Source organism: Salmo trutta, chromosome 14 (genome assembly GCF_901001165.1).
Source record: "Salmo trutta chromosome 14, fSalTru1.1, whole genome shotgun sequence".
Classification (NCBI taxonomy): Eukaryota; Metazoa; Chordata; class Actinopteri; order Salmoniformes; family Salmonidae; genus Salmo; species Salmo trutta.
Window position 1 is genome coordinate 61,216,207 of NC_042970.1, and position 13,181 is coordinate 61,229,387.

At 40.9% G+C, this 13,181-nt stretch overlaps 1 protein-coding gene across 2 annotated transcripts in view; it reads left to right on the plus strand.

Annotated features, from left to right (window-relative positions):
- Window positions 1-1,215: 1,215 nt before the first annotated feature.
- Window positions 1,216-13,181, plus strand: part of LOC115208520 (egl nine homolog 1-like) — a 39,283-nt gene continuing 27,317 nt past the window's right edge. For both annotated transcript variants that reach the window (XM_029776645.1, XM_029776646.1), the window contains exon 1: window positions 1,216-2,276. In XM_029776645.1, the coding sequence (XP_029632505.1) occupies window positions 1,485-2,276 (792 nt within the window). In that variant the 5' untranslated portion in view covers window positions 1,216-1,484. The remainder of the gene's footprint in view (window positions 2,277-13,181) is intronic.

Genomic DNA, 13,181 nt, shown 5'->3' on the forward strand with positions numbered 1-13,181 from the left:
AAGTGTTACCAAACGTTTCTACTTGGTGATTTGTGTTGTTTTATATTACATTTTTATCCCTCTGATTATACAGCAAAATGTGTATTATCCCTATCCAAATATTTTAGCTGTTGTTGATATTTTAACTATATTTTATTTCAAGTGCATGCTCAACTTTTTAAATGCCCCAACACCCTTTAATTCCAAAGTTGAGCATTATAATTTTGACTTTAGCAATGATACACTTCCAATTCACGGTTAATTATCACCCTGGCGACAGTAAGGTTGCAGGTTGGTCTTCCTTGATTTTACAATGAAACACATTCATGTCTTTCTCTTCATGAGAGGTGAAGGTCGAGTGTTATATGAGGTCCTCCTCTCTAAAAAGACTGAAGCCAACTGTGTACGTGCAGCCAGACTCAGTTCCAACAGTTCCTGTAAGAGTGCCAGTATTTACCAAGCAGGTGTTCAACTCGGTTTAATATTAATCCTCATTTATTATATGCTGCTGGTGTAGTGGAATTTCTAGGTAAAGGAACACGACCTTTCGTCAGTATCTATTTTCAGTGAATGAGTCAAACATCAATGGGTAGTGAACTGCTGTCAGCAGTTTTGATAAGGTGTTGCTGTTTATTATCATTACGGTCCAGGTATTTCTGGTTTATGATGTAGGAGATATATTTCTGATTTTCTGATTATTATGATATTATATTTATAATGTTGCATCATATGTTTAAAATCAACTCTGAATATATAGTTGTTTTAATGTTAGGCTATAGTCACTCTTCATCCTAGTATAAAAGTCAATTTGATGAATGACAGCATATTTGGATGAGTCCCCAAAATAGGCTAATTTCATATTGCAAATTAAAAAAGCTTCATTGCTGATCAAAACACTTTCTATTTAATTATGAAAAGAAGATTGGGAACATGAAATCATGGAATGTACCTAAGGACTTCATAACACATGCATAATTTTGTAACACATTTATAAGCAGTAAACATTACATACTTATGTAAACAACCCCTTTAACTGAAAATATAAAATAATGAGTGGTTATAGCTTTAATAATGATCTGAATTATAAAAACAACAGCGAATTGGAAAAAACGGCACGCTTTGTTTCTACCTTTGAATGGGCCTTGGCCCTCAGCGGTTGGCTCTGGCCTCGTTATGCTGACGTCAGGGGTTGGGTTACTTTGGACTACGTGTGGAGTGAAGTTGAGGGGGGGAGGGGGTGGGGTACGGTGCGTCGGCGCCATGCGACTCGACCAGAACGACACACTGCAAACGAGAGTCAGACAATTGGTTATGTCGTGCTCAAACAGTATTTTATCTATTACGAAACCCAAAAGGAGGGCAATTCACCACGTGATTAAATAATTTAGCTGGGATGCCGCCGCGCTCCAATTTCGTTTGTATTGTTTTAGGAGTCTTCCAAAACTTACACGGTAGCAGCGCGTGAAAAGAGCTAGGTTTAAAGGGGTGCTCGCTCTACCTTAAGCATGGAGACGGAGAGCGCAAAGGAAAGCGCCGTCGTGACCGATTTGGACAGGGACCAGCAGTATTGTGAGCTTTGTGGAAAGATGGAAAACCTGCTTAAATGTGGACGATGTCGGAACTCGTTCTACTGTAGTAAAGAACACCAGAAATCGGACTGGAAGAAGCACAAGCAGTTTTGTAAAGAGGCCGGAAAAGCTCAGTGTCAGACGCAGCCCGAATCAACACAACAGCCCGCACGGACTGCGAAAGGAGGGCAAGGCAAGCAGTTAAAAAAGAAAAGCACCGAGCAACAGAATGACACAGCTTCTCAGAGCACCACAAACACTGGACGTTCAAATCCGCCTGCAGATGGCGAAAGAATGAAAGATTTGATCACTTCGGCAACTCGCTCGGGTAGTGTGTCTGACAGCAAGCAGACTGGGGAAGGAATTAAGCTCAGCTATAAGACCAACGGACAAACGATGTCCCCCCCGCAAAAACTGGCTATGAACTATATCGTTCCATGTATGAATAAGCATGGCATCTGTGTTGTTGACAATTTCCTTGGAGAAGAGACTGGACTGAGTATTTTGGAAGATGTGAGAGCCCTCCACAAGACTGGTAAATTTACTGACGGACAGTTGGTTAGTCAAAGAAGCGACTCCACTAAAGATATACGAGGAGACAAAATAACTTGGACTGAAGGAAGAGAGCCTGGTTGTGAGAAGATAGCCTTTCTCATGAGTCGCATGGACGACCTGGTCCGACACTGTAATGGTAAACTGGGAAACTACAGAATAAATGGAAGGACGAAAGTAAGTAAACACTGAAAGTGAGTTGCACATTATTATTAGATGTTAACTTATTGAAATAGTTTATCTTCTCCATTTAGGCCTATTTAAAATATATGAGTCTTAAACATTTATTTTTGCAGCAACATAATAATCATAATATTGAAAACAGGAATCAAATATTTAAAAATGTGTAATACATGGTATAAATATGGTATCATATTAATTATACTATTATAGGAATATATAATACATATAATCGTATAAAACATATGCCTATTCTTAATATAATAATTAATAAGAGTAGGCCTATACAGTGCATTTGGAAAAAATTCAGACCCCTTGATTTTTCCCCACATTTTGTTATGTTAGACTCTAAATTCAAAAATGTATTAAATTGTTTTTCTCTCCTCAATCTACACACAGTACCCTATAATGACAAAGCAAAAATGTTTTTATAAAATGTAGCAAATGTATTAAAAAAAAGGAAATATCACAGTTTACATACATTTTTTTATTTAACCTTAGCTAAGTCAGTTAAGAACAAATTCTTATTTACAATTACGACCTACTCTGGTTAAACCCGGACGACGCTGGGCCAATTGTGCACCGCACTATGGGACTCCCAATCACGGCTGGATCACGGTGCCTGGATTCCAACCAGGATGTCTGTAGTGACACCTCTAGCCCTGAGATGCAGTGCCTTAGAACGCTGCGCCACTCGGGAGCCCAGTATTCAGACCCTTTACTCAGTACTTTGTTGAAGCACCTTTGGCAGCGATTACAGCCTCAAGTCTTCTTGGGTATGACGCTACAAGCATGGCACACCTGTATTTGGGGAGTTTCTCTCATTCTTCTCTGCAGATACTCTCAAGCTCTTGTCAGGTTGGATGGGGAGCATCGCTACACAGCTACTTTCAGGTCTCCCCATAAATATTCGATTGGATTCAAGTCCAGGCTCTGGCTGTGCCACTCAAGGACATTCAGAGACTTGTGAACCTGTGTGCTTAGGGTCATTGTCCTGTTGGAAGGTGAACCTTCACCCCAGTCTAAGGTCCTGAGCACTCTGGAGCGGTTACTCTGGGATGCTCTGTCCAGTGTCTGTGTTGGAAGGTGAACCATTGCCACAGTCTGAGGTCCTGAGGACTCTGGAACAGGTTTTCATCAAGGATCTCTCTGTACTTTGCTCTGTTCATCTTTCCCTCGATCCTGCCTTTTGGCAAACTCCTTAAAGGCCTGATTGGTGGAGTGCTGCAGAGATGGTTGTCTTTCCGGAAGGTTCTCCCATCTCCACAGAGGAACTCCTAAGTTCTCTCAGAATGACCATCAGGATCTTGGTCACCTCCCTGACCAAGGCCCTACTAACCCGATTGCTCAGTTTGGCTGGGCGGCCAGCTCTAGGAAGACTCTTGATGGTTCCAAACTTCTTCCATTTAAGAATGATGGAGGCCACTGTGTTCTTGGGGACCTTCAATGCTGCAGACATTTTTGCTCTGACATGAACTGGTCAACTGTGGGACCTTATATAGACAGGTGTGTGCCTTTCCAAATCATGTCCAATCAATTGAATGTACCACAGGTGGACTCCAATCAAGTTGTAGAAACATCTCAAGGATGATCAATGGAAACAGGATGCACCATAGCTCAATTTCGAGTCTCATAGCAAAGGGTCTGAATACTTATGGAAATAAAGTATCTGTTTTAGGAAACATTTCTAAAAACCTGTTTTCGCTTGGTCATTATGGGGTATTGATGAAGAAAAACATGAATTTCATACATTTTAGAATAAGGCTGTAACGTAACAAAATGTGAAAAAAGTCAAGGGGTCTGAATACATTTCGCATGCACTGTATAAATGAGAATATTAAAGTATTGTAGCGAATTCGGAAAGTAGCCCTGATATGACTAGAACCGTGGTCTGCAGCTGTGAGGCCGGTTGGACGTACTGCCAAATTCTTTAAAGCGACATTGGAGCCAGTTTATGGTAGAGAAATAAACATTAAATTCTCTGACAACAGCTCTGGTGGACATTCCTGCAGTCAGCATGCCAATTGTCCCCAGCACAAGGTGCACCTATGTAATGATCATGCTTGTTTAATCAGCTTCTTGATATGCCACACCTGTCAGGTGGATGGATTATCTTGGCAAAGGAGATATGCTCACTGACAGGGATGTAAACAAATTTGTGCACAAAATTGGAGAGAAATACACTTTGTGTGGAACATCTCTGGAATTTTTTATTTCAGCTCATGAAACATGGGACCAACATTTCACATGTTGCATTAATATCTCGTGTCTCGTGTGGCTCAGTTGGTATACCATGGTGTTTGCAACGCCAGGGTTGTGGGTTCGATTCCCACGGGGGACCAGTACGGAGAAGAAAAAAAAAAGAAATGTATGCATTCACTACTGTAAGTTGCTCTGGATAAGAGCGTCTGCTAAGATGTAAAATATATATATTTTCTAGTGTAAATAGTAAAGTACAGATCCCCCCCCAAAAAATACTTAAGTAAAATTACTTTAAAGTACTACTTAAGTACTTTACACCACTACTTGAAACAAAACAGAATCACAATAAAATTACTTGGTGCTTATTAAATTGTTAAATTAATAAATGTCACTATTACTACGATATGCTACTTTCCATATGCTAGGATATTTTAGTTACAGGACAAAAAAAGTTACATTTCATTTCATGCATTTTTTTGTATGTATTCAATACTGTAAGTCGCTCTGGATAAGAGTGTCTGCTAAATGACTAAAATGTAAATGTTAAAAAACTGAGAGAACGGGGTATTCCCTATTACTGAGGGGTCCAGATTCTCTTTCCCTCCACCACCACCTTCCTTTTTTTGTAGGGATAATGGAGCTCTGTCGTCCTAACAGAGGTTTTTCAGTTTATTTATGAGGAAAGTGGTGGCTGGTGCAAGATTTGATCCCATGCAGTTATTGGCCATGTGTGCTTGGTGGACTACAGCACAGCTACTGTGCCACACACCCTAACAACCTCTCACTCTTAAACAGTAGAACCGCTGGGCCTCGAGGGACCCCCTTCAAGCTAATGAGGAGTCATTCTGACTGCAACATTCTAACAGTGGAATTTATATATTTCATATATGCTATCGCAAAACATATTATTTAGTTGTGTTTATGAAAGCCTTGGGTAACATTAGAATACGATTATTTTATTTCAAATAACACATTCATTAGTTTATAACAGAAAACACCCAAATAAACTGTATGCTGTATGTAAAAACAGAAAACACCCAAATTCAAGTGTTAAATCCATTTTATTTGTGGATTGCCATTGTTACAACAGTGAAACAGAAAGGATATGTGTTCGAACACGGTAACAGCTTTTTATAATGACAAAATAAAATAAATACCTCAACCACCAAGACAAGACACACAGTCGGCAAGAAGTGTGGTCAGATGAAACATCAGTAGCCTAAACATCATTATAAGCACCAAGTGATAAATAGTGAAAAATCATAACAGAAGCAATAATGGCATTATAATGAATGTGTCTATGACAGCAGTCCAAAAAATAGTTAATTATTGTCAGCTCGTGCTTACATTGTGTGTGTCTTCACGCAATGGCACAAATTTTCGTAACTTTCACTTGCTTGACACACTGACATAGTGCATTTGGAAAGTATTCAGACCCCTTGACTTTTTCCACGTTTTGTTACGTTACAGCCTTATTCTAAAATATATTTTAAAATTCTAGACATTTTTGTAAATTATTAAAAATCTAAAAAGATACCTTATTTACATAACTATTCAGACCCTTTGCTACGAGACTCAAAATTCAGTTCAGGTGCATCCTTTTTCCGTTGATCGTCCTTGAGACGTTTCTACAACTTGATTGGAGTCCACCTGTGGTAAATACAATTGATTGGACATGATTTGGAAAGGCACACACCTGTCTATATAAGCAAAAACCAAGAAATGAGGTCGAAGGAATTGTCCGTAAAGCTCAGAGACAGCATTGTGTCGAGGCACAGATCTGGGGACGGGGTACCAAAAAATGTCTGCAGCATTGAAGGTCCCCAAGAACACAATGGCCTCCATCACTCCAATACATTTTTATAGAAAGTTAGCAAAAATAGATAAGATCTTGCTACCATGGAAAGGCAAATTCCTTTCTATTTGTGGAAAAACCACCCTGATTAACTCTTTAGTCATGTCCCAGTTTACCTATTTGTTTATGGTCTTGTCTACACCTAATGAACAGTTTTTTTAATTATATGGAGAGAAAAAAAAGATTCCATTTTATTTGGAACGGCAAGCCAGAAAATAATTAAAACGGGCCTATTTATATAATTACTATGAATTCGGTGGACAGAAATTAATAAATATTAAAGCATTAGATCTCTCACTGAAGTCTTCAGTCATACAAAAGTTATACTTAAATCCAAATTAGTAACAATGTCTGTTCAAGAAAGGCCTTTTTCCCTTTATTCTGATTACAACCTCTCACTTTCAGATATTTGAAAAGGAAATAATCTCCCAAATATCGCTATTTTTAAAACACCATATAAAGTTGGTTGCAATTTAAATTTAATCCACCAGAAAAGACAGAACAAATAATACAACAAATAGTGGTTAAACTCAAATATACTAATTGATAGAAAAAAAAATATATTTTTAAAAGGCAATCTTCATAAATTATATCATAAATACAACTGGTAGAGTTATGTCATACATGCTTTTTTTCTGGGTGTTCGCCAGCTCATGTTTTTTATTCATACATGCAGCTAACAAAAATATATGTACATTTCTGCTCTACCCAAAATTACAACCAACTAATTGCAGCATTACTGCAAAAATGGAAGAGGAAAGTGGAAGGGGAAAGCGTAAGTAAAAGACCATAATTGGTTAAAGAAAATAGTGATAAATCAAAAAAGTATACCAGTTTAATTTAAGGACCAAAAAATTGGTAGCCGTGCCATATAGATTGCAAAATAGTTGGGAAGAGATTTGACGTACCGATTCCATGGCAAATGGTTTCTGAACTGATATGCAAAATGAGGCCGGATTCAAAACGTATATATTTTTCAATTTAAATTATCATACAAAATTCTTGCAATCAATAGAATGTTATTTATATGGGGGATACAACTTTCCCAGCTCTGCAGATTTTTCTGTGAAGAGGCAGAATCATTAGATCATTTGTTTTGGAACTGTCCATATGTAGCTTGTTTTTGGTCATAGATCCAGGAATGGCTGAAGATTTGCAATATTTACCTGGAGCTAACCCTGCAGATAGCACTACTGTGCGATCTGAAAAGTCAGTCAGTCGATCAATAATATAATAATACTTTTAGCAAAAAATGATTTTCAATTTACAATCTGTAGAAACAATGAGAATAGAAAGGTTCAGAACTTTTGTGAAACATCACAGCACAGTTGAAAAATATGGTAAATAGAAATCCAATATGGATGGTGTTAACCTCTCTCGGGTATGTGGGACGAAATCGTCCCACCTAGTGAACAGCCAGTGGAATCGAGTGGCGCGATATTCAAAAACCTTAAATGCTATTACTTCAATTTCTCAAACATATGACTATTTTACACCATTTTAAAGACAAGACTCTCATTAATCTAACCACATTGTCCGATTTCAAAAAGGCTTTACAACGAAAGCAAAACATTAGATTATGTCAGGAGAGTACCCAGCCAGAAATAAATCAGACACCCATTTTTCAAGCCAGCATATAATGTCACAAAAACCAAAACCACAGCTAAATGCAGCACTAACCTTTGATGATCTTCATCAGATGACACTCCTAGGACATTATGTTATACAATACATGCATGTTTTGTTCAATCAAGTTCATATTTATATCAAAAACCAGCTTTTTACATTAGCATGTGACGTTCAGAACTAGCAAACATACCGAAAACTTCCGGTGAATTTACTAAATTACTCACGATAAACGTTCACAAAAAACATAAATTATTTTAAGAATTATAGATACAGAACTCCTTTATGCAATCGCGGTGTCAGATTTTAAAATAGCTTTTCGGCAAAAGCACATTTTGCAATATTCTGAGTAGATAGCTCGCCATCACGGGCTAGCTAATTTGACACCCACCAAGTTTGGCGTTCACTAAACTCAGAATTACTATAAGAAAAATTGGATTACCTTTGCTGTTCTTCGTCAGAATGCACTCCCAGGACTTCTACTTCATCCACAAATGTTGTTTTGGTTCAAAATAATCCATAGTTATGTTCAAATATCCTCTGTTTTGTTCTTGCGTTCAAGACACTATCCGAACGGTGACGCGCGGACGCATGTCGTGACATGAAGCATGTCAAACGCTGTTTAAAATCAATTTTTATGCGATTTTTCTTGTAAAATAGCGATAAAATTCCGACCGGTAGACGTCGTTTTCGTTCAAAGACTCAAAGAAGAAAATGGACTCTTCACGTGTACGCGCACCCCCGTTTCATTGTTCTCAGATCGACCACTATCCAAATGCGCTACTGTTTTTCAGCCAGGGACTGCAGAGTCATCATTCAACGTTCTGGGGCCTTCTGAGAGCCCATGGGAGCATTAGAAAATGTCACGTTACAGCAGAGATCCTCTGTTTTCGATAAAGAGGCTATAGAAGGCCAAGAAATGGTCAGAGAGGGCACTTCCTGTACAGAATCTTCTCAGGTTTTGGCCTGCCATATGAGTTCTGTTATACTCACAGACACCATTCAAACAGTTTTAGAAACTTTAGGGTGTTTTCTATCCAAATCAAACAATTATATGCCTATTCTAGTTTCTGGGCAGGAGTAATAACCAGATTGAATCGGGTACGTTTTTTATCCGGATGTGAAAATACTGCCCCCTACCCTAGAGAGGTTATTAAGAGATGGGAGGTTTTGAATGGAGCTGAAGGTTGGGACTAATAACAACAAGATAACTAATGTGAAACATACTGTGCCTGTAAAACGAATATAGGTTGAGAACTTTTTTTAAAAGAGCAGAGTTTGAGAGATATGGCAAATAGAATGGGCATTAGAAATAGATGGAAGAGGTTGCGGGTAGAGGAAGGACAGGAGTAAAAACAAAAAATAGAACTATTGTAAAATAGACTGTCCATAAAATGTATATAGTATGTACAGTATAAGATGGAAAAACAGGCCTAAGTGTTGTTGTTCACTAGTTTGCTCCAATTGTGGGAGGGGTGGTAGGGTAATAAAGGAAATATATATTTTTTTTAAATGAAAAAAAATAAAATATATATTTTTTGCAAATATATACATATGGGGGATTGGAAATGATGCAGACACGTACAATTGATGGAAGCTACAATCTACCTACCCCCCCCCCCCCAAAGAATACCAACTATTTGGCCCAAATGCCAAGTGTCACGTCTGGAGGAAACCTGGCACCATTCCTACGGTGAAGCATGGTGGCAGCATCATGCTGTGGGGATGTTTTTCAGCGGCAGGGACTGGGAGATTCGTCAGGATCGTGGGAAAGATGAACTGAGCAAAATAGAGAGATCCTTGTTGAAAACCTGCTCCAGAGCGCTCAGAACATCAGATTGGTGCGAAGATTCCCCTTCCAACAGGACAACAGCCCAAAGCACACAGCCAAGACAATTCAGGAGTGGCTTTGGTTCAAGTTTCTGAATGTCCTTGAGAGGCCCGGACTTGAACCCGATCGAACATCTCTGGAGAGACCTAATAATAGCTGTCCAGTGACGCTCCCCATCCAACCTGACAGAGCTGGAGAAGAGAATGTGAGAAACTCCCCAAATACAAGTGTGCCAAGCTTGTAACGTCATACCCAAGAAGACTCGATGCTGTAATTGCTGCCAAAGGTGCTTCAACAAAGTTTTTATTTTTACTATTTTCTACATTAAGAAAACCCCATGAACGAGTAGGTGTGTCCAAACGTTTGACTGGTACAGTATTAAAGTTTATAAAAACATGTTTTTGCTTTGTCATTATGGGGTATTGTGTGTAGATTGAACAAACAATTTAATCAATTTTAGAATGTCTGTAACGTAACAAAATGTGGAAAAAGTCAAGGGGTCTGAATACTTTCCGAATGCACCGTACCTTTGTTTGGTTGTAATGCGTAATAGTCTTCGGTTCTCTCTTTGTTGTGTCCCCGTTGTCTTGTCATTCTTCAGCCATATTGTGGAGTACAATGGCTGTGCAAGTGCCTTATTTTGCACAGAGGGAGCGATCTCCCACCTCACTTTGTTCACGGTGCCTGCCAATGACAGTGGAGTGAAGAAATTGTCCATGGTGACATTTCTCCACTTGCCAACCCTGATATAGGGTACATAACATTTTGTAGATTATAATTACAACAGATCAGTACAATAGAATGGCCCATCCTGTTCTTCATTCACAATTGGCGATTACATAATTATGCATTGTTCACTTTCCCTTGCTCATCAACCCATTCACCCCCTTTTTCCCCCTTCATACGTTACTTAATTTATTTAATCTGTTTTTATATGTGTTGAATTAGTTCCGGTATAGTTCAGGTTTAGCTCTGAGGCAATTATTGGGGTGATTATCAGCTGGGCACTGCACTTTCAACTGTCGGGAAAAGGAGGGCCAATGGGGAATAACCATTCACTCCAGTTCTGTTTGTGATAATAAGATTCTAACACCGACAGTGTGTTATATAGACTTATTTAGGAAAGGTCAAGAACGGAGGGGGGACGGGCATGACTTCAAAAATGGCAGAGTAATAAAAATGTAATTCATGGGCAGTCAAAAGTGTTAAGCCTAAAACAGATAGAAAGGATTCAGCGATGGCTGGCCACTGACTATTTTTGTTACCCTTTGTCCGCCCTGAACAAGGTTATACATGAATCTGGGAATGACGGCCAATCGCTCATGTCCAACTAACGGCGAGGATGCGGCAGACACCTGTGGGCGATGGTCGACCACTGACGGTGTTGGACTGATCGTCGGTTCCGATACGTCCCGTACTTTATGACTGAGTTCCTGCCCGACTTTATTGCTTAATTGGTATTTAACATATAAGCTAACCAATTACCTCCAGAAGTCACATAATTAGTTAAGATTGAACACGTGGTCTTTATTTAAGTGTCACATGATCTGAGAGATATACACACACACCTGTTCTGAAAGGTCCCAGAGTCTGCAACACCAATAAGCAAGGGCCCCACCAAGCAAGCAGCACTATGAAGACCAAGGAGGTATCCAAACAGGTCAGGGACAAAGTTGTTGAGAAGTACAGATCAGGGTTGGATTATAAAAAAATATCAGAAACGTTGAACATCCCATAGAGCACCATTAAATCCATTATTATATATATATATTTTTTTTAAATATGGCACCACAACAAACCTACTAAGAGGGCCGCCCACCAAAACTCACGGACCAGGCAAAGAGGGCATTAATCAGAGAGGCAACAAAGAGACCAAAGTTAACCCTGAAGGAGCTGTAAAACTCCACAGCGGAGATTGGAGTATCTGTCCATAGGACCACTTTAAGCTGTACACTCCACAGAGCTGGGCTTTACGGAAGAGTAGACAGAAAAAAGCCATTGCTCAAAGGAAAAAAATAAGCAAATACATTTGATGTTTGCCAAAAGGCATGTGGGAGACTCCCCAAACATATGGAAGAAGGTACTCTGGTCAGAAGAGACTAAAATTGAGCTTTTTGGCCATCAAGGAAAACACTATGTCTGGTGCAAACCCAACACCTTTCATCACCCCGAGAACATCATCCCCACAGTGAAGCATGGTGGTGGCAGCATCAGGATGTGGGGATGTTTTTCATCAGCAGGGACTGGGAAACTGGTCGGAATGATGGATGGCACTAAATACAAGGAAATTCTTGAGGAAAACCTGTTTCAGTCTCCTATGACCAGGTAGCCCGGTCAGAGGAGTCGAGGAGCGCGTCCAGGAACACGCGGCAATGCTACATCATCTCGGTGCCATGATGGATCGCATTGTCTAGACCATGGACCGCTGGGAGAGACAGGAAGTCTCTCCAGTGCCTCGACCAGCACAACTGGGTTTACCTCTACCCGTCCAAATCCAGCTCCAGTGGGATGCGTCTCTCCCTTCCCAGGGAGTATGATGGGACGGCCGCACAGTGCCAGGGGTTCCTGTTACAACTGGACCTATACCTGCCCACCGTTCACCCAGCTCCCTCAGGAAGGGAGAGAGTGTCCGCCCTCGTCTCATGCCTCTCGGACAGAGCTCTGGAGTGGGCAAACGCTGTGTGGGGAGAGGAAGATGCGGCGTTGGACCACTTCGAGGAGTTCACCCGCCGCTTCCGGGCCATCTTTGACCATCCGCCCGAAGGAAGAGTGGCGGGGGAACGACTCTTCCATTTGAGGCAGGGGACGAGGAGCGCACAGGAGTTCGTGCTGGAGTTCCGGACCTTGGCTGCCGGAGCAGGATGGAACGACAGGGCCCTCATCGACCATTATTGATGCAGCCTGCGCGAGGACGTCCAACGGGAGTTGGCCTGCAGGGATGCCACCATCACCTTTGACCAACTGGTGGATCTGTCCATCCAGTTGGATAACCTGCTGGTCACCCGTGGACGTCCTGAGGGGGTTCTGTCGGTTCCATCTCCCAGCACTCCCGCTCCGGTGCCCATGGAGTTGGGAGGGGCTGCACGTAGGGAAGCTGGAGGAGGGGCTTTCACGTGCACCATCTGTGGCCGCAGAGGGCACACTGCCGGTCGGTACCGGGTTGGTCCCTCTGGGAGTCGAGGCAGCAGGCAGGGCACTCTGGTGTCACCCCAGGTGAGTCTGCACCACTCTCATCCAGAGTCCTCTGTTGTCCACCCGTTTGTATCTGTTTGTTTCCCTGAGTTTTCCCCGCATTTGGCGCTCGTCGATTCAGGCGCAGCTGGGAATTTTATCGACAGAGCGTTAGCTCTTAGTTTAGGGATCCCCATTATTCCTGTGGTTAGACCTT